At 42.7% G+C, this 19,531-nt stretch overlaps 2 protein-coding genes across 2 annotated transcripts in view; one reads left to right on the plus strand and one right to left on the minus strand.

Annotated features, from left to right (window-relative positions):
• Positions 1-9,051, plus strand: part of LOC135902364 (nicotinamide phosphoribosyltransferase-like) — a 28,457-nt gene extending 19,406 nt beyond the window's left edge. Inside the window, exons 8-10 of the mRNA XM_070539467.1 lie at positions 4,625-4,885; positions 6,662-6,784; positions 8,054-9,051. Coding sequence (XP_070395568.1) covers positions 4,625-4,885; positions 6,662-6,784; positions 8,054-8,158 — 489 coding nt within the window. The 3' untranslated portion in view covers positions 8,159-9,051. The remainder of the gene's footprint in view (positions 1-4,624; positions 4,886-6,661; positions 6,785-8,053) is intronic.
• Positions 9,052-9,931: 880 nt separating this feature from the next.
• Positions 9,932-19,531, minus strand: part of Prosalpha5 (proteasome alpha5 subunit) — a 31,244-nt gene continuing 21,644 nt past the window's right edge. Inside the window, exon 8 of the mRNA XM_065432270.2 lies at positions 9,932-10,115. Within this exon, the coding sequence (XP_065288342.1) occupies positions 10,038-10,115 (78 nt within the window). The 3' untranslated portion in view covers positions 9,932-10,037. The remainder of the gene's footprint in view (positions 10,116-19,531) is intronic.

A 19,531-nucleotide genomic window follows, 5' to 3' on the forward strand; every position in this document is an offset into this window, starting at 1 on the left:
GTGGTTTCTTCAAACTGTGAACACATTACGACAAATGTCCCAATGTCGGTGGCGACTATGTGGAAGAATAGTGCAAGTTGCACAGTGCATGATGCCATGGTGTATTTTGTTTTGGCAATAAAGTTTCCGTGTGAAAATAAATGACGAAATTTACTTTCGGAATGTCCCTCGTATATGAGGAGGCGCTGGCCAAGTCAGCCGAGCTAAGAAGAAAAAATAAATGACCGCCCAAGCCCTCCGTACAGATGGCTAACCAGCGAAGCTGAAACGTGTGGCCCCGGTGTTTATCACTGAATTCTGACGGTTCATTAAACGACGTACGGCTTGTATAGGCTGCCGGATCCTGGGTACGCAGTTGCTGCTTGGGCTCGGCTGCACGAGCCTGTTCTTGTGCCCGGGCTGCAGCATCGGCACGGCGCAGGCGAGTTCGTTCCAGATTCTGGTCGCGGCGTTGCTCATCGAAAGCTGCCTGCTCCTTGGGAGTACGGACGTGTGGCCTACCCATTTCGGAGCCGGAGAGAAACTGCTGCTTTCGCACTCTGCTGCGACGGAGAGCAACGACGTCACTACTGGCGTAGCCAATCGCGCGCCTCTCTTCACCTTTTTTTTTTCGCGCATGCGCGCGGGAGGAGTTTTCGGCGTACAGGCGACAGGCGGACGGTCTAATCGGCTAGCCATATACAGCTTCGCTGTAAAATGGCGCGAACGAAAAGAAAAATTAACACAAGCGATATGCAAGATCCGCGCGTTTCCAAGGGCAACTAGCAGGGAGACCAATCGTCGTGCAGAAAAACGGGTGCAACACCGGTTCCCGTGTGCAAGGGGCGAGGAGGAAACGCGACTGTTTAACACAATCTAGTGTAGAAAGTGTTGGGAGGTCGCGCGGCAGCAGCGGCAGAGTTCAAAGATTGGCAGTACTTTCAAATTATCAAGGGACTTTATCTAGCACTAGCTCACGGCGACATGTTTCTTCTTTTTTTGATGGAGCCTGCTTGGGCCAAGATAATTTGTTATCTGTAAACAGGAAGACTGAAGTATATTGTATTCTATACAGCCAAAGACTGAACCTACTCCTACAAGCCACAAATATTGGGGCCCGGATAAAAAAAAAAAAGGAAGGAAGGAAAATAAATGTACGTCATTACACTGACGTCATGTCACTGGAGTTTGAGCGCGAAATAAAAAAAAAATGAAACTCCAACCTTGATTTTCTTGTGTGAAAGCGGAAACCATTTGACAGCCAGACAAAGAGAAAAAAAAACAAAAAAAACAGACGAGGATGATCGCTAACTGGCAACTCCTGTGGTTCATTTCCATTACATACTTATATGAGTATAGCACGAAACCCGAATTAACGCAGCCCAGGAAGTGCGCAGGTAGATAGCAGACATCTAGCTTTCTTCGGGCTTGATCAAGCTAAGGCCACAGCTAGTAGCCGCCTTTTGTAATCTGTGCTCTAGACCTAGACCTCTACAAGCCAGCCGGTAGTTCAGCTAATGCTCCCTCCACTTACAGCTAGTAGCCACCTTGAGAAGCACTGCTGTAGCTGCGGTGTAGACATTCAATGTTCAGGCCTGTTTCAGCTTCGCAGGAAGTTTAGCAGTTCAGCCTAAGTACACACTGAGTACACGTAAAGCATTGCAGTCCACTCATTTTCTTTAGCCATTCTGAACATTCAACCACTATCCCTGTAAATAGCTTTACATTTTCAGAGTCAGAAAGGACCACTGTTTTGTGATACCAATGGATCAGTATTAGCATACTATACCATGAATGCCAGTTATAGCAGTGCACTTAATAAGCATGTCTGCCTGACATAGTGCAACTAATGTACGATTCTATTTCCCTTGTTCCACAGGCTATGAGTAGGTTCCACTGCATGTGCATCCTATGTGCCTGTAGACTTGCACAGGTTTGAAAATGAGTGGATTCATATGCAAAACCCACATATACCATTTCCACGACCGAATACAACCAATAAATACCACTCTTACCTCTTGTAAACTGCCCTCTAAACGGATGCATATAAACAGCAGAACTGAGTGGAAGCGTGTGGAGAGAGCATATTAAGCAAGATAAAACAGCTTGCAAAAAGGCTGTTTCCTGTCTCTACACAGCCACAACCTTGCATAATTGCTCATAGATACTTAAGGGAGCTGTAAAAAATGTCGTTTATTTTATAAATACAAATGTGATTCAGTATGGTTCCTATGAATATGACTAATAGAGTGGGTCCTTAGTAAATGCAACTTCTTTACAAAGAATTTAGACACCTTAATTATCAAGGTATCCAAATGTTTAAAAATGCCTTTTTAAAATGGTAATTCAAATGTTTATAAAATGGGTACAGGGACCAATCAGCACTTTTTGAGAGCATCACTAAATGTAGCAAACTTTATTGTCGAATAAAACAAACAGTGCAGAGAAAAAACAGGCTAGGACTTGGACGGAATTGTGAGGTTAAAAGGCAGCAAAGGGGCATTCACAATGCTCTCTTGAATATATCTTTGTTCTAAGACTTATTTTGCCTAAATCATGGCTGCAGAAGCTATACCATTGTCACACACCACACGCACATAAAACTGATTTGTGGTGCTTTCAAAAGTTACCATATAGAATTACAACTGAACTGTGGCTGGCTTACCATGAAGAGATCATTGTGGGCCCTGAAGCCATGTTTTGGTTAGGAGGCCCACCATAGGCGCCGACCCGAGCCACCTCTGGAGTTTCTCTTCCCTCCTCCCCACACAGACACCTAAACAGTCATTAATAGAGCTTTTTGACCCACATCACTTAAGGTTTCTTTTGATTTACCTCGACCTCTTCAATTAAAATTTTATTGTGGCTAATAGCTTACTACATGATTCCTGGTGCGGACGTGCATGGCTTTTAATTCATACTTTCGCTTTATCCCTGCAAATCCTGACAATACGACAACACGTGCACTAGAAGCACTATCGACAGCTGCCTCATGCGTATTTTCTCACTTCAACATTGTTTTAAAGTCCCACTGTAAACACCATGCATGCACATAATATATCTGAATATACATGCAGGACAAAGTTTATTTTTCAAGAGTACTGCCAGCCTCTGATTAGAGGCTCTTTAATGCTACGAGCCCGGTACTTCCAAGTAACGAACGGCTTGCACGTTATCAGCGTGGCACAGCATTGTCAACAGGGAAGTAGCGAGCACAGAGTTTTCAAGAAAGGAAACACAAGCAAGACAGATGACGATTGTTGTGGGATAAGGTACAATCCAAAGGGTGTAAACACGTTTAAGTGTACGGTGTAGGGTACGTACTACCACTGATCTGTACTGAAGTAGAGATCACCATGGTTTCGTGTACAGTCTGCGTATGGCCTGTAGGGTGTTGCCTGTGTGGCAACCAAAGTCACCACAGTGTGCCAGTAGTGACCACAGGCACCGCCACCGACTTTAGCGACGGTGACTAGTGGCGATAGATAATGCAAATATGGCGACATTTCGTCACTTGTGAAGAAGTTTCTGATCAAACCCTAGCTATGGAGATAACTATGAGCAGGATATAGCAGTGATTCAACTTATTCCCTTCACACTTGAAGTAAATCAATAAAAAGAAAACCTCAGTGAGGCCTTCTTATGCTGCTTATTATCAAGTGGTCTGCGATGAACTTGCAAAACACTGTTTGATAGACACACACTGGTGCATGTGCACACAAACATATGAACAAAATGACAGTGCCTTCGTATTCACTCAGATAAAATCAGCCTCTATTTACATAAACATATGAAGTCCTAAAACACCATATATGTGGCTTCCAAACTAGAAGTTCAGTGGAAGGAGGGAGCTTGGCGTGATCAACAGTGCTTGATCAAGGAATGTCGCTGTAGCTATCCCTTATTCAACCAGTGCCGATCACGTGTATGTAGCTCTTATGTATGCAGTACATATTACAGGTACGTCATATTGTGGTATATATTTGAAGAACACTTTATGGGCTTTATTTTTTTATAAGTGGCAATGTAATGGTCTTGCATGAATGAGTGTAAATTTGTGGAAGGACTGCCAGCATTAAGCGACTGCACGAGTTCAAGTTTGGGGTGGGATTTTTTTCGCTTATTGCTTATCACTTAGGTTTAAAAACATAAGAGTTGACACCTACGAGAACAGACAGGGAATCTGATGAAGACAAATGATATGAATAGTAATGTTGTTGATGCAAAGCAATCGAAGTATTGTGTCATCACATATGTACCGTAAGGATCTGTGTCTAAGGCCACTGTGAATTCTAAAGGACCGACTAAAACCCTGAACAATGGCACAACTTAAATTTAAAAAAAGAAGAAAAAAGAATGTTTTAGGATCTAACCACTGTATCAAAAGTGGGCACTGCTATGATTAACAGTCCAAGCAGTTGATTCATGCATCCATACAACTTTGTTCATATTGTCTGGTGCTGTTTATGTACTTGGCATTTGCAAGATAATGACACTCGCAACGGACGTGCTGCTTTCTTGCAAGCATTTGGTGACTATGTGAAAAGACTTAATGCTGTTAATTTGTGCCAGTGGCTCTCTTAGCTAGATTGTTCCCCAGCTGTTCTACACCAGATGCTCCACTTTCACTGTGCTTTTCTTGAAGGTCTTGGAGATACTTGGTAGGCACTACTCGGTGACGGTGAATTCATTGGGCTTCCGCGAGCTGCCACCATATGTGCGCTTGATGCACAGCGACGGCATGACACTGGAGATGGCTGAGGCTGTCCTAGCCAATGCCAAGGCACACCGCTGGAGCACCCAAAATGTGCTTCTGGCAAGTGATGGCACACTCATGCGAGACCCGCAAGGACCAGCTCAGCGCTTTGCCTTTCAATGCAGCGCTGTCGTTGTCGGTGGACATGAGGTGATCATGCATGATCGGGCATCTGCTTTATTGAACATGTGAATGTGACAGCCCCCACTGCATGCCTTCATGCTGTGGCGAGTGTGGGATTCGCTACGGATTTTTTTTTATTTAGCAATACTGTACGCCTTCTTACAGGCTCATACACGAGTGGGTCACAAAACAACAAAACATTGTTGGTCAAAACAGAAGAAAGCAATGAAATACACTAATTACTACAATTTAAAGATATAACATGCAAACAAAACGACAGGCTAAAGCAAACAGTGCAAGGCAGATAATACAGGGTAAGAGCTACGAACAATTTCGATATGGTGGGAAACGGCCACAATACAGTTGCGCAACGCAACGTTGTAGCGAAGCAGTAAATAATCGGAAATAGACCTAATCATAAAAAAGTGCACATATCTTGGTTGCAAATTCTTCCATGGAGTCAACATGTGCAATTGGTTCTGGCAGACGGTTCCAGGCTTCAATTGCAGATGGAAAGAAATGAGTATATAAATGTGTTGCAACGTGCAGAAAACTGTCTGATGCACTTACGGTGATTTGTTCTTTCTGAATGTTGGAAGGGTGGCCTAATGTACTTTGTTTTATCTATATTTACGTGCCCTCTATATTATTTAAGCCATGCTGTTTGGGGTATATCAGGTTATTGTTTTCTAAGTAACTAATAATGGATTTGTTGATAATATGCTCCATTAATTTGCAACAGCAGCTTGTTAAAAGAATTAGTCGGTATGTGTCTATGTGTGACTTATTGCCACCTTTGTGAATCGGGATTACTTTTGCGACGAGCCAGTCTGAAGGTAATGCAGCTGCTTGAAGCGACGCCAAAAAAATCCTGTGTAAGAACGGAGCTAGTTGGGCAGCAAATCATTTTAGAAACGTATTGGAAATATTATCGGGGCTGGGTGTTTTTTTTTTTTGTGTCAATGTTCAAGAGCTGGTTAAGTGTGCCTGCTGTGTTGGAGAAAAAGGTATGAAGGGAGAATAGTTGCACATAGGAACATCCCCACAACTTGGTTATGCATAGATGGGCTAGCTGATGCAGCCCTAGCAAATGGCATGGTAGTGGCATTGGAATAAAGATAGAGAACAATCATCTATGTTCCTGTCTCTGTCCCCAGGGTTAGCAAGAAACCACATCCAGTGTTTCCAAAGTATGAAGGCCACCTGCTATATGTGCTCTGAACACAATGAATTCAGTTGCATTCACTGAATAGCAAAGTTGCATTGAAACAAATGTGAACAACAAATGGTGAATAAGGTGCTGTTTGTGGGGAAGTTAGATGCTCAGAGGTGGCAATGTTTCTGTGATAGAAGAGAAAATAATTTGATAAAACTGGCAGATTGCAACTATTAGATATGATACAGGGAGAGCAGCAACAAGTGAAAGCACAGCCAGTATCAAATACATTACCCCTTATTAATCTGCTAACTTCAAGAACCTCGATTAAAGGCACTTCTCAATGTATTTCAAAAGACACCTGGCCCCAACATAACTTATGCCCATTAGTCACAAAAATTAGTCCTTTGAATGTTTAAAATTGCAGCTTCTTTCACTATTGTGCTTTCTGTGACACTTTATTGTGCCTCTCTTGTTACCAGCTGTATATAATGCAGCACATGCAAAACCAAAATGAACGTCTTGAATGTGAATCCTTTTAAAAAGTTTTCTGCTTCCCAATAGTGTCAATGCACATTTTAGCTGTACCTTATGCTTGGTGGTTTGTGAGACAGTGGTTGAAACAAAATTTGTTCTCTTTCCATCAGAAAGAAGTACACAGGAACCCAATGACTGACACTAGACTGAGCTCCAAGAAGGGCAGGCTGACTTTACAGCACTCTGTCAGCGGGTACACCACAGTGGAACATGGCCAGGGAGACCCTGAAGAGGTGACAAATATCAGCACAACTTGTTTCATCTTCCAAACACTGGTGCATACGCACTATGGGGGATCGGCCAGAAAGCAAGCGGTTTCCAGTGTGTTTAGAATTAAAACAAAACTAAATTTGAATAGTAGAGCATGGGAGCAAAGAAATGTGATTTTAAGCACAAAGCCAAAGCTAAACTCACTTAATTTTTTTACATGATCACTTTCGCATCTACCTGTCTCCAATTTGCAGTTTTCTAATAGCATTACCACAAATGAGCATCACATGGACCACCTGCAGTTTTCTTTTCCATTGCTTCGTATTGCTCGACACTTCAAAAATCTGTCACTGTCTCTTATACTAGGGGAAAAATAATATAATCTTTTTCTGCAAACATAGTTTCCTAATCTAATCAGTGAAAGAAAAGACGAGAGAATCTGCTACACTTGCTTATTTTCTTCCATTGTTTATCAGTGTTGCACATTACAAAGCTTGTCAAATTCCATTTTATTTTAGCATTACTCAATCACATCTGATACCAAATTCATATTGCTTTCCTTTTAACTTCATGCCTGTCAATTTACTTTTCATTGCTTACTGTGCAATCCTCCACTTTCCATCATGTGTGTATATGCGAGCTAAGCTGCACATGACACGGGTGTAACAATGATCTCTGGAAAAGGACTTTGTCTTGCAGTAAAGCTTTTCTATTTACTCTTTCTTTCATAGATATTGCTCCTGGAGATTTCTATGAATGTGAAATCACTGACTTGAAAAATAAAAGACAAAGGCACAGCAACAGCTTACAAATATGACTTCAAAGCTACCGTGTATGGTGTCTGTTGGAAAATGAATACAAAACAAATTTGAAAACACTAATGCAGAATCCCCAGCGTTATTCAGACCTGTACTTTTCTGCTCCCTTAAAAATGATGTGGCGTTATTACCATTATTTCAAGAATAAATGCAATTTTGATGTTTAGGGCCTACAATAGGCTTTGGTTGAAGTTAAAATGGATTGAATGTTTACATCAGCATCAACAACTTGAACATGGCAGAATCGTAACAAAGTGTTTATAATGTATTGATACAAAAAAGGACAATAGCAAAGTTACCATTGAATGTCACTGCTTTCATCCATGTTTCATCCATATTTATGTGCTAAAGTGTATTTTATAGGTTTCTATCATTAGTCAAAACATGCCCAGCAAGATATTTATAGTTTACATACAACCCTAAACGTGTTCCCTTGCCATTTAAGATGAACCTGAATTAGACCTTTCCTTTCAGGATTGTCTAGTGCACGTGTTTAAAGATGGCCATCTCCTTGTGGAGCAGACATTCGAAGACATCAGAAGACGTTCCCAAGAGCCTTTAGATCACTTCAATACATAGTGCCACAAGATCATATATTGATGGCTTGTGCTTTGTATGGGCCCAGCAACACTAAAACTGAAATGTACATAACTACGACATTTTCCCGGGCAGCCCTGTAAGCACAGCTAATGTTGATCAACGAAGGGACATGGTGGCCCAATTGGGCACATTGGCCCTGCTCCCCAGATAGGGAGGCGTTAGATGATCCTCTTCTTTAAGTCTCCGTTTTCAACAAGTTTTGTCCTCTAATTTAAATACAACTGCAATGAAATTTCAGCTGCGTAAAAAGGAGTTTCAAATAGCTTAGATAAAACAGTGCCCATGTACAATTTTGTACCATAGCCACTAAGCTACTGCAGCAGATGGAAATGATGCACAGCCCACAATACTGAGAATCAGTATGGCTCCTTGACATGACATCCGAGATTGAGCAGTGCCCTTGGCACATCGAAAATATTGGAGGTGATATGTTGGAATTTGCGCAATATATCTGCTAACCACAAAGTCCATGCATCGTCTGCTTAGGTGCTGTTTAAATTTTGTTAATAAGTAAATTAGACAACCACAAGCCCTAAAATTTTGCCAAGATTGCTTCAATCACATATACTGCTCATGTATAACCAATCTGGACAAAGCGTGATTTTGTAACCGTTCGCTTTAATCATTCACCCATTCTTTCCTCAGGTCCCTGTGAGATATCTTAGCAAGGCAGAAACGAGTTTTAACCCTTTGAGGGTCGAATTATTTTGAAGAAAACTTTCCCAGGTGGTCAAATGACTTTATTGCGGATCTTGAACGTACAAGAGCGAGAATACCTCATGAGCGGCGGTGATAAACGAGCTAAGAGCAGTGCCAATCAAGATAGAAATCAACTTCCGCCGCCCCTGCGATAGCGTGCCGACAAAGATAAAAATCACGTTTCGGGCGCCTCCGTTGCGGCGGAACCGAAACCGCGTTGCCGCTGAGAGTGAGAATACTTTGCGAACGGCGATTATAAACTGGCTAAGAGCAGCGCCAATCAAGATAGAAATAAACTTCCACCCATCTGCAAGAGAGTGCCGACAAAGAGAAAAATGACGTTTCGCGCGCCTCTGTTGCGATCACGCGGCGAAACTGAAACCGCAAAAGGGGTGTTGCCGCACTCTGCGCGATGTGCTGAAGTTAGAAGTCAGTTTTGTTTATCTCCCCAAGAAGGTAGCGCAAATTTCAAATGCTTCTTGTAAGTCCTAAGAGGTGGCAGCACCTCCCAGTGAGCGTGTATCGTCATTATGGCGCGAAATTTCAAACGGAGGATCGAAACCGTACCCGTACGGAGAAGACCTTGCGGGACAGAAAACCGCCGCCGTACATGTACGGCTAAAACCGTCAAAGGGTTAAGACCATACTTTCTGCCTAGGTATTGTTAGGACAACCTTATTTGCCTTGATGTCAGATGACATAGATGAAGGTAAAAAAGAACAAAATATCTGCTGGAAGTTGGTATGTACACAGGTTGTTTTAAAAGGCACACACACTGCAAGAAACATTTTGCTGCCTGAAGCTTAATCAATTACCCATGTATGACTACCAGGCTTCTTAATTTCACAGCATGCACTACTTGCTAGAAAATGTATTTTTTTTTACTTAGCCCGAATATTCCAATAACCTTTTCAACTGCCTGTAGTACATCTATAGGGCACCTGTTTCCCTTGTCAAATAAATAAACCTACAGCACCACAGAACGTGGTGCACTTTTATGCACTTTGGTTTATAAACAAGCACGATGGCCACCATAAAAAAGACAGCACATCATTTCAATGTTGTAAAGTTACGTTACTTCACATGTAAAAAAAAGTTTATTTCAAGTGATGGATTGACTCCTTGAAGAAAAAAAAAAAAGAGCTGCACCAAAGATATCTTATATGGTGTTGATGACCGCTTCAACCTCCTCCTTAGTGAACATGTGGTAGCCATTGTCCTTTGTAACATTAGCAACCTGAAAGATAAAAAGAAACCAATGTTAGCTTCTCTTATCGCAATTCAATGTCAAAAGTGCTTCTAAACTTCAAAGGTACTCTGTCTGACCAAAACACGTGTTGAAAGGGCCCCGCAAAATCTTCATGAAAGGTGTAGAACATGTCTGATATACACTGTGACGAATATTTACCAGCAAAACGTTTGTGAATACATCTTGTATGAATGGAGTTCTCGACAATCAAATGCAGCTACTGCCAAACACTCACAGCCTTTGCCTCATATTTACTGTTCAAACTGTGCTTGAAGCAGTGCCATCATGCCTCCGATAAAAGGTTCCCACTACGCCTCCACCAATCACCATACCAAGGCTTTGTATTGAAATGATTGAGTGATATCATGGCATCAATCTCTGTCATAATGCAAAATCTCGTATGGCATTGTACTACAAGTGTAGTTCTCCACTGTATGATAACACCACCATCCCAACAGTAACGACATTTCTTCAATTTTGCTTTTGCTGGAGACTGCTCGGTTGTGACAGTAATCCACCCAGCAGTCAATGTGTTTGCTCCTGTGCAAGAGTAAGAACAAAAAAAGTGGCAGAGGTTATGAAAAGCTTAGAAGTGCAGAGAGCCTATGGCAGAGGTTTTAAGCGATCTTGTGGGCTCCCTGGAAGCTGCATATACAGCAATTATACATGGTTGAGATGTTCAGGAAAGCACTGTCTGGTGACCAAAAAAGTTTATTTAGCGTATAAGAAAAGTGCTGCAGGGCTGCACGAAGTACAAACAGAACAAAACGATCCCACATGTAGTGATCTGTTGCTTAGTTATCACCTTGTCACAAAGTAGCCAGGCAGACAGTGCACCTACCACTGCAGCTAGGCTGCTGAGTGTTGGCTATGTTCAATATTTTGTTTGTTAAAAGCACTTTATCCTTTTCGTTCTCCTTTCTTTAAAACTTTTGATGCCCTGATAGCCTGCAAAGCTTGTTTTGTGTGAAAGTGACCACATTTATCTAAAACAAGAAAACCAAGTGCCAGAAAATGGTTTCGCAGCTAGTACAACAGAAAAACACATGAATACACAGCAGAAAGCAGCAGCATGCAATGACTCGACTTAGCATACGTAGCCAAGTGAACAAACATTTACAAATGTCTGCAAGTGCTTTCGTCAACCTGCAGGCTGTAATACCACTATCATAGGGTGCACCTCTGGGTTCAAGAAAAGCATGGGAATAAAGGTTGTTTCATATACATGCACGATGCCCCAGCTCGCGTGTGGTGTCAGCCTTTTGCCAAGCTGAATCTTCGTGAAATGCCGACCCATCAGCAACATAGAAGACATGACTAGCATGTTGGAGCTACTTTCTCACACAAACCATGATTTTCCCTCCCTGCAACGAGTCACATGCACGACGAGCACACGTTAATGGGACACGCCTTGATTGGCCTCCCCATAACTGTCCCAAGATACTTCCTCCCCCAAGCTCTGTACCACTGCTTCCTCTCTATGGAAGATGCTCCCGCGACGTCCCGTCCACAGTGGACTGCTACTGGCTAGCCTAGCGCAGTGGCTGCACAGACTCGATTGGCCTTGCTGTGACCCTTCTTGCCTGCAGCTGAAACTGATGCACTGTAGTATATTGTGGGTTAAAAAACCTGTGTTTGTTGGTGATCTGACTCCAAAGCTTTCTCTGCGCCATGCTGGAGTCGACAAACCCTGCCACAGCATCCCTTCTGTGCTGCATAGTGGAGGAGCGTCGTGCCATTTACTGACCGTCACTTGTAGGGCAAGCTTCATGCAAACCCATCTTCACAACAACCACAGGTATCCCTAGTTCAAGCAGCTGGCACGAGCAATGTCATGCGCTTGCGCGTTCCCATTCACACTTCTGGAACATGCCTGCCATGAAAAGCTTGCGGAAGGACACGCTTGAACATTGCACAACAGACCGTCTCAGGCACCACAGTGCGAAAGAAAGGAAGCACCTAAACCAGCTACATTATATGTGCCTTATTTTATACATCTTATTTTTTTTAGTGTTCCTTTCAGTAGCTCTGGAGACTGAACTACTTTGACTGATTTCCTCAGTGCAGAGCTGACGATCAATTTATGGACACCATGAAATTTGCACATGCTCAGCGGTGCAGCCATCCTCCTTATGGCACTGGCATTCGCTCCATGGACATAACGTATAATGACAACCAAACCATGGGTGCCTTAAAGCACACTGTTTAAATTTGGGGCCCTGCATGCACATTGGCACATGAACTCAGCTGCTATGACAAGCAGAAAAAGTACATCCAATTTTTTACCGGTGCCATCTCAACAATGAAAGTGCTAGTGGAAAGAAGGATGCACTGGCTGTTGGGTTCACCTGATAGAAAAAGCAAAGTTGATTCTTGCACATGACCTAGTAGGCACCATTAAAGGGACACTAATGAGAAAAATTACTTGTGCAGTATTACAAAATTACCCTTCTCTACTAAAAAAAAAAAAACAACTCTTACTGTGAGAACAGGCTTGGTAAGCCAGGAAATGTAAAAATGAAAGACGTTTGGCAATGCCACATTAAGGTTACTTCACCATCTTGCCATTACTTCACAGATTCCAACAGCCTCTGCTTGGGCCTAGTTAATTTATTATTAGTAAAGATCAACTGAATTTTTTTTCTAGAACAGACAAAGACTGAACATAGCAAGTTTCAAGAACTTCTATTGAGCCACAATAGCCACTAATACAAAATATACTGTGACATCCGTGATGTCACACCGACGTACAGGTACAGCGACGTTTGCGTTTCGGCAAGAAACGCAAATAATTAAACCTTGATGTTAATTTTTTTCTAGTAATGAATACATTACCAAGAAATTAAGAGAGCGAAATTTTGTGATACTTTTTCGTTTAAACTGATTTAGTGTTCTTTTTTAATCTTGAGTGAAATGCACTAGCATCACACTTGTTGTTGAAAGTCGCAAGCGAGCACCATACATTGTTGCACTCGTGGTTGGGGGATCGACGACACAAGAGAGAGAGGGAGCCAGCGAACAGGCGAGGGGCACCCCACTGCACCACGTACCGGCCGGCACATCTACTGACAAGCTGATCCGTTCCACCGGCTTTTCGGCGAACCGCCTACTCAGTGCGAGGCGCGGGCGCCCCCGACAAGGACGAAGGCCTCGGTGCGGCCAAAAGAGAACGTGAACTTAGTGTAACTTCTCTGTTTCCCTTCTCCTTTCTTCGATCTATCTTCTGTAAATAAACCAGTCTTGAAACGGATCCCAACGAGTGAAGTTCCTTCCTTCGAGGCTCCTGCGTGCACGGCCGACGCCGTCCACCATAGTTAACGCGCAGCAAAAGTTAGCGGAGTCGTCCAAGAGCGACAGCAATTACAGTTAGCCCAAAGGCGCGGGCATTCATTCACACTTGCGATTCACTGCAAAAGCATTTCTTGCTCATTGCTGGACAAAGCTATGTGGAATATCGATGCATTTGTTAAAGTGATAGTGCTGGTCTTGGGATTATTTAAATTGTACAGGCCTCAGGCACTGACGGGCTGCAATGATGCATTCGGACCTTTCTGTCTAAGCGCCAGTTTCCAGAAATATGGACCCAAATGTGATGTGAAATGCAATGCTATTCCGGTTAACACTCTTTCATACTGTATTTTCCCACAGTGAAGCAACAAAACTGCAATAGAGCAAAATTTCACTTCAGACTGAGTACGGCATTTTTGGACTAAATTCTAGAAATTTTTGTTGGTACATCATATATCGTTACGGTGAGACGCATTTATTTGTGGGAGATAGTGAATGATGATTACGGGGGGGTAAATGCTGAGCAGGTCACAGTTCAGGCCAATGCCGTCATCCTATTTCACGAACCGCCCAATGTAGTGTATCATTTCCCCCTTTGCTGATGATACCCACCAGGCAAGTCAGTCGGAGTATTGGTGGTGAAAATGTTTAAGAGGGGCGAAGTGAACGACGTCGGTCTTGCTGGAGCAGTGGCCAGGGCACATGAGGCGACATGTCACACATGTGACATCACTGAGATGTGCCAGAATGACAAAGGGTCTGATGTAGTGGGCCACAAACATTTGGTAAGGCCGTGCTTGCAGAGTGGTTTCCCCAGCCACACCAAGTCACCTTTGGCATAGGACACATGCTGTTGGCACTCGTCATAATGAGTTTTGGATCAATCTTGTGAGGCAAAAGTACAGAGGTGGGCGACACGCCAGGCATCTTCAACATGGCAGAGAGTTCATCGTGTTTGAAAACTGGAAGAACAGAATCAAGAGCAGTGCAGGGTTGGCGGAGATAGAGAAAATAAAAAGGGCAGCATCCAGTGTTCTCACACTGTGCAGCATCACAGCAAAAGTTAGGAAAGCCAAGACAGTGTCCCACTATTTGTGTTCAACCTATATCGAAAGGATATAGACGAGTGTCCTCTTAGTCAGTTCTTTGAGGCCATTAGTCTGCGGGTGGTACAGGGCGACGTGACGAGACTGGGACACAAAAAGATGGAGCAGCTCCTTGACGACACTGGCAACAAATTGCCAGCCACGATCACAGATGATGACATGAGTGAATCTATGGCGTAAAATGATGAACAACAGGATGAATTGCGAAACTTCAGCAGCAGTTGTTGCAGGGACCGCTGAAGTTTCAGCATAGCGTCAGGCGGTCAACACAGACTATAATCTACCATTGTGAAAGCAGCAATGCGACGATGCGAGACGGCAACGTAGAGAAGAAGCCAAAGCTCGCAGACAACTTGCCCCATGCTTACTTCACACTGTGGCTTGTTATGTCTCGCAAGAAGTCTGACCCCTCCGATAGTAGACCTTAATGCATTACCAAGTGAGCAGCATGCTTTCGCCTTCACGTGTTACAGGTGTGTAACATGGTACCAAACTTTTTTTTTTTTTTCTTGAGCACGCCACAGCGCTGAGTCAATGTGACTGAAGCACCTGCAACGTTTTGTCAAAGTTATCAGGGGTCGAAAACATTGACCAAGTGATGCAGCCGACCGAAGCAGCTGAACAAAAATTTTTTGCTGTGTCGGAGGACGAGGCCTTCAAGTGAAGTGCAATAAATCTTAACTTTTTGCACCTAAGAGGAGTGTTGATTGATGTTCTTTTTCTTTCTGTTGGAACTTGTGGCTCATAAATATGTTGTTTACAGGAATTTAGTGCCATAAAATACATAAGCCATTTTACGATGACTGCACAAGCATGCATAATCGTGTTTCATCTAGGCGACCGAGTTAAAATAGGCACGTCCTATACACCGGTGCGGCTTACATACACTCGAACTTATTTGTAAGGAACTGAACAGTTCTGCGAAAAGTGGTCGTTGTATTAGCAGGTCCTTACATGTGGACTCACCCTTTAATACGTGCGAAAATTAACAGCACTGAAGCTGGTATCGGCAGTTACAATTCGACAAGACTTTGGTCTGAAAATCGGACTTTCCCGCATCTATCTGCAAGTTTTCTTTAATCCTTTAAGGGGGGAGGTTACCGTCGGATACCAACTTCTTTTGTTTATTGAGATATCTTATTGAAATTTTCAGAATAGACTCACAGCAAAAGCATAAGTAGAACTACAAAGTTTCATGCAGTTATGTTCACTGGTTCTCAAGTTACAGCAATATGTCAGAATGGTGCACATGATTTTCTCATTCCAGGCCTGGAGAATTTCCAAAAGGTGCTGCAGCTGTGAGATTCAGTATGATGATTCCCAGATGAATACCTCAGGGCAAGACAGAGCACTTATTTAAAATTTCCTTGCTGAAAAATTTTAGCAGACCACCGAATTTAGTGTTAGTGATTAAGATTTTATCAATCAAATTTTGATTAAATATCACAAATCACAGGCACAGTATATAAAAAAAATGGGCTTGTCATGCCCTCAGAAATTTACTCATATACACAATAAAAACAACTTCTGGAAATCTGATGAGCGTTTACAGAGATATGGCTGGAACAAGCAGCCTCACCAGCCATAGAAGTCGTTTTGAGAAAATGAGCTTTGAAAGTTTTGGCACATATAATGGTCTAAAATGACACTGCAGTGTAACTGGAAATGTTCTTAGGCACTCTCTTCTTTTGCTGCCTTCCACATTCTCTTGTGATTGCTTCTTGGCCTTTTCCAAGCGCAGAGAATCTTTCTCGGCTGCCCGTTGAATGGCCAGGTGTTAGCCCCACTGATCAACATAGCTCTTGGGTGGCCCTGTGGCAGCCAGAATTATCTTAAAACTGCCTCATGCGGTGCTGTCTCCACAGCAATCAGCAACGCATGCTGCTCTTTGGGCATCAGGGACCACAGCACGGAACAAAATGATTCTGATGCATTCTGCATCTTTGATCCCAAGCAGCGTTGCAGAAGAGAAGCCTGTGAGAGGCACTCATAAACAGGTAGCAGTGCTTCTACAACATAGAATGGAAGATTGTACCAATGCTTCAGAGGTGGCACACCATCACTCTTGCTGGCATTATGACGACACCACAAGTATGCACCCTCAGGGCACAAGTCGTGGTGAGGATGCTCATCCGTCGATGTCACGTGATGGTACGTTGCCATCACTGCATGCTGCATTGCAGCCACATCGTTGGAATTGTTCCGTAGGGCCCAGCCATAATAGTCGGTCAACTTGTCAATGAGGGCCTATGCCAGCCTGCCCTTCCCTCCTAAAGCCTTGCCACTTTTCTGCACAAGGTTGCGCAGTGCTGTCCCCTTCTTCTGGACGTGGTGCAGACATCAGCAACCTAGGCCTTGTGTGGTCCCTTTTTTTTTCAGTGCCCCTATTTGAGACTGATGCGATCTTTGGTGCACAAAAGCATTGTCATTGCCCATGTTTTTTTTTTTTTTTTACAGGGTTTCTTTCAAGTTATAGAGTCTTCACGAATACTATAGGTTGTTTTAAATGTTGTTATCGTTCATTTGTCAATGCCATCCCCATTTTCATTGACATCTCATTGACTAGGTAAATTTATTAATTTAGCTAATTAAATGTATTCATGCACAATGAACAAGAAATATTCACAGTGGCCACCATGAAGAACACCCATCAAGGTACAGTGAATGCTGTTCGCATAGTGCTCTCAGGTAATTCTTAATTCTTGGCAACCTTCAGTCACGATAGCAGAATAATGTAGAATACGTGTGAGGTGACGTACTAGTCCTTGCACCTTAGCCAATATTTTACATCGCTTGCTGAGAAAAAGCGCAAAGATATTTCTTAAAACAGTAAACTGATAAAAATGTTCACTGGCTTTCCAATCTGTGTCGTCGACCAATATTTTGAATAAGCTCAATTATACAGGCTTCCCAGTTCTGCCACAGGCACCATAAAGCCAATGTAGTATGGAAACCGATATTCTGTGCACCGAAAGACAGTTTATTAAACTTTTCGGACTTGGATCTGTTTAAGTTGCGTTGTGAACATCGTTGCCGCGAGCACAATAGCAAAGGTTTGCCGTTTCACCAAACGTTTCATTACGATCACAATTTAACCACTAAGGTTGACTGAATATGAAGCGTCACATCCTTGGCTCGCATTCTGCGGCGGTAAAGGCCTGATTTGGTATGATGTAGCCTGGCAGAAAATAGTGTAGCCTGCGTGCAAATTTGAGTGACGACTGCAGTCGCCACTGGATATTTGTGACCAAGCGGTTTCATGAAAGCGAGCAGATCATGTGTCGTCATGCCGCACCATCATCCCAGTAACCGGAAGTGGTGCACGTCCGAATTTGATTTAGAATGTCACACGCGCAGCCTTCACCCATTAATCAATGCAGATATACGAATAAGGTGCAAGATCAAATGCTAAAATGTATAATGAAACTGATGATGCGCACGCTGAGCAGACTGTATGACCTTATTCATTCAACGCAGCTTTCCTTCCTGGCTGCCCCATGATACGAGCGCCAGTTCAAATCATCCTTAGCTGGTCCACACATACGCAAATGGATTAACACCTTTAGCTGGCATTGTCGATTGGTGCAAAACGTGGGGAATGCAGCTTAATGCTGAAAAGACGGTCTTTCTTCGCTTCACTCGTCAGAAAGCTCCACTAACCTTTAGTTACATGTTAGGTTCACTGCCTTTACAGGAAGAAACAAATTATAAGTATTTGGGTGTCACAATCACTAACAATTTATCGTGGATTTACACATTGGTAATATCTGTTCAGCCTTGCGTAAATTATATTTTTTGCGACATAAACTTAGGAATTCCCCACCTAACGCAAGACTGCTTGCTTATTATTCACTAATTAGACCGAAACTTGAATATGCATGTGTTGTTTGGGGCCTGTTTACTAAACAAAATATTAAATGTCTCGAAAGGGTACAGAAAGAAGCCGTGCGATTCATATATTCAAAATTCTCTCGATACGATTCCCTCTCACAAATAATGTGTGATAATGGAATCGAAGTCCTTAAGCAGCGAAGGTAACACTTAAGAATTCGATTTCCTTCCATGCTTTTTAATGGAGACATCAATTAATCCTGTATCCTATCTGTCTAGTACAACATCTAGGCTTACTCGACACTATCGCCCGAATTCACTAACACCTTATTTTGCACGGATGGATGTATCCAAGTATTCTTTTTTTCCCCGAACTATAACAGACTGGAATAACTCGTTGCATGTTTCAATTGATCGATTCATTGTACTACTGTTGTGTCTTACCACCCTACTTGATTGAATAATGCATTGTATTATTGTTGTGTTTCACCACCTTGCTTGGACCTGATCTAGGTCTGCAGTATGAAATAAATGCAATAAATAAATAAAATAAAGCATTCGTAATGCATTGTATAGCACAAAACACTTTTCATTTTCTTGTGGCCTGCTTACAATTACCGTATTTACTTGCATAATGATTGCACTTGTGTAATGATTGCACCACTGAATTTTGTCAGAAAAATTAAATTTCTCTCCCTCCGCTTAATGATCGCACCCCGAACTTGCCACAGCGAACGTCGTGTGCTAAGTCTAGCTGATGATTGTGCTTACCATCTGTCGAGTGCTACGCGAATTACTATTCAAGACCTACCAAGCAGTCTGCATGCACCAAACAGATTCTATAGCAGATGCCCTATTTCATTCCTTTCATCACTTTCTGCACTTCCAAGAAAAAAAAATTACAACCAAACTTGCCTTGGCTTTATTATTTGTAGGCTTTGTAATGGTTGTGGTCAACAACAATAACAACAAAAAAGCACTTTTTGATTCCTCTCGTCTGTACTCATGGGCATGCAACAAATTGCAAGAGGCAACGACAGTAGCCACATCTGCATTGATATGTTACAAGTACACCTTATTCATATGCCGGTGCTTATAACATAGCTAAGATATTCGCCAACCCTTAGCAGAAACGTGCCATATTAGCATTGTAGGGAAGAAAAATGCGGCAGTTTTAGC

This window comes from Dermacentor albipictus, chromosome 5 (genome assembly GCF_038994185.2).
Source record: "Dermacentor albipictus isolate Rhodes 1998 colony chromosome 5, USDA_Dalb.pri_finalv2, whole genome shotgun sequence".
Lineage (NCBI taxonomy): Eukaryota > Metazoa > Arthropoda > Arachnida > Ixodida > Ixodidae > Dermacentor > Dermacentor albipictus.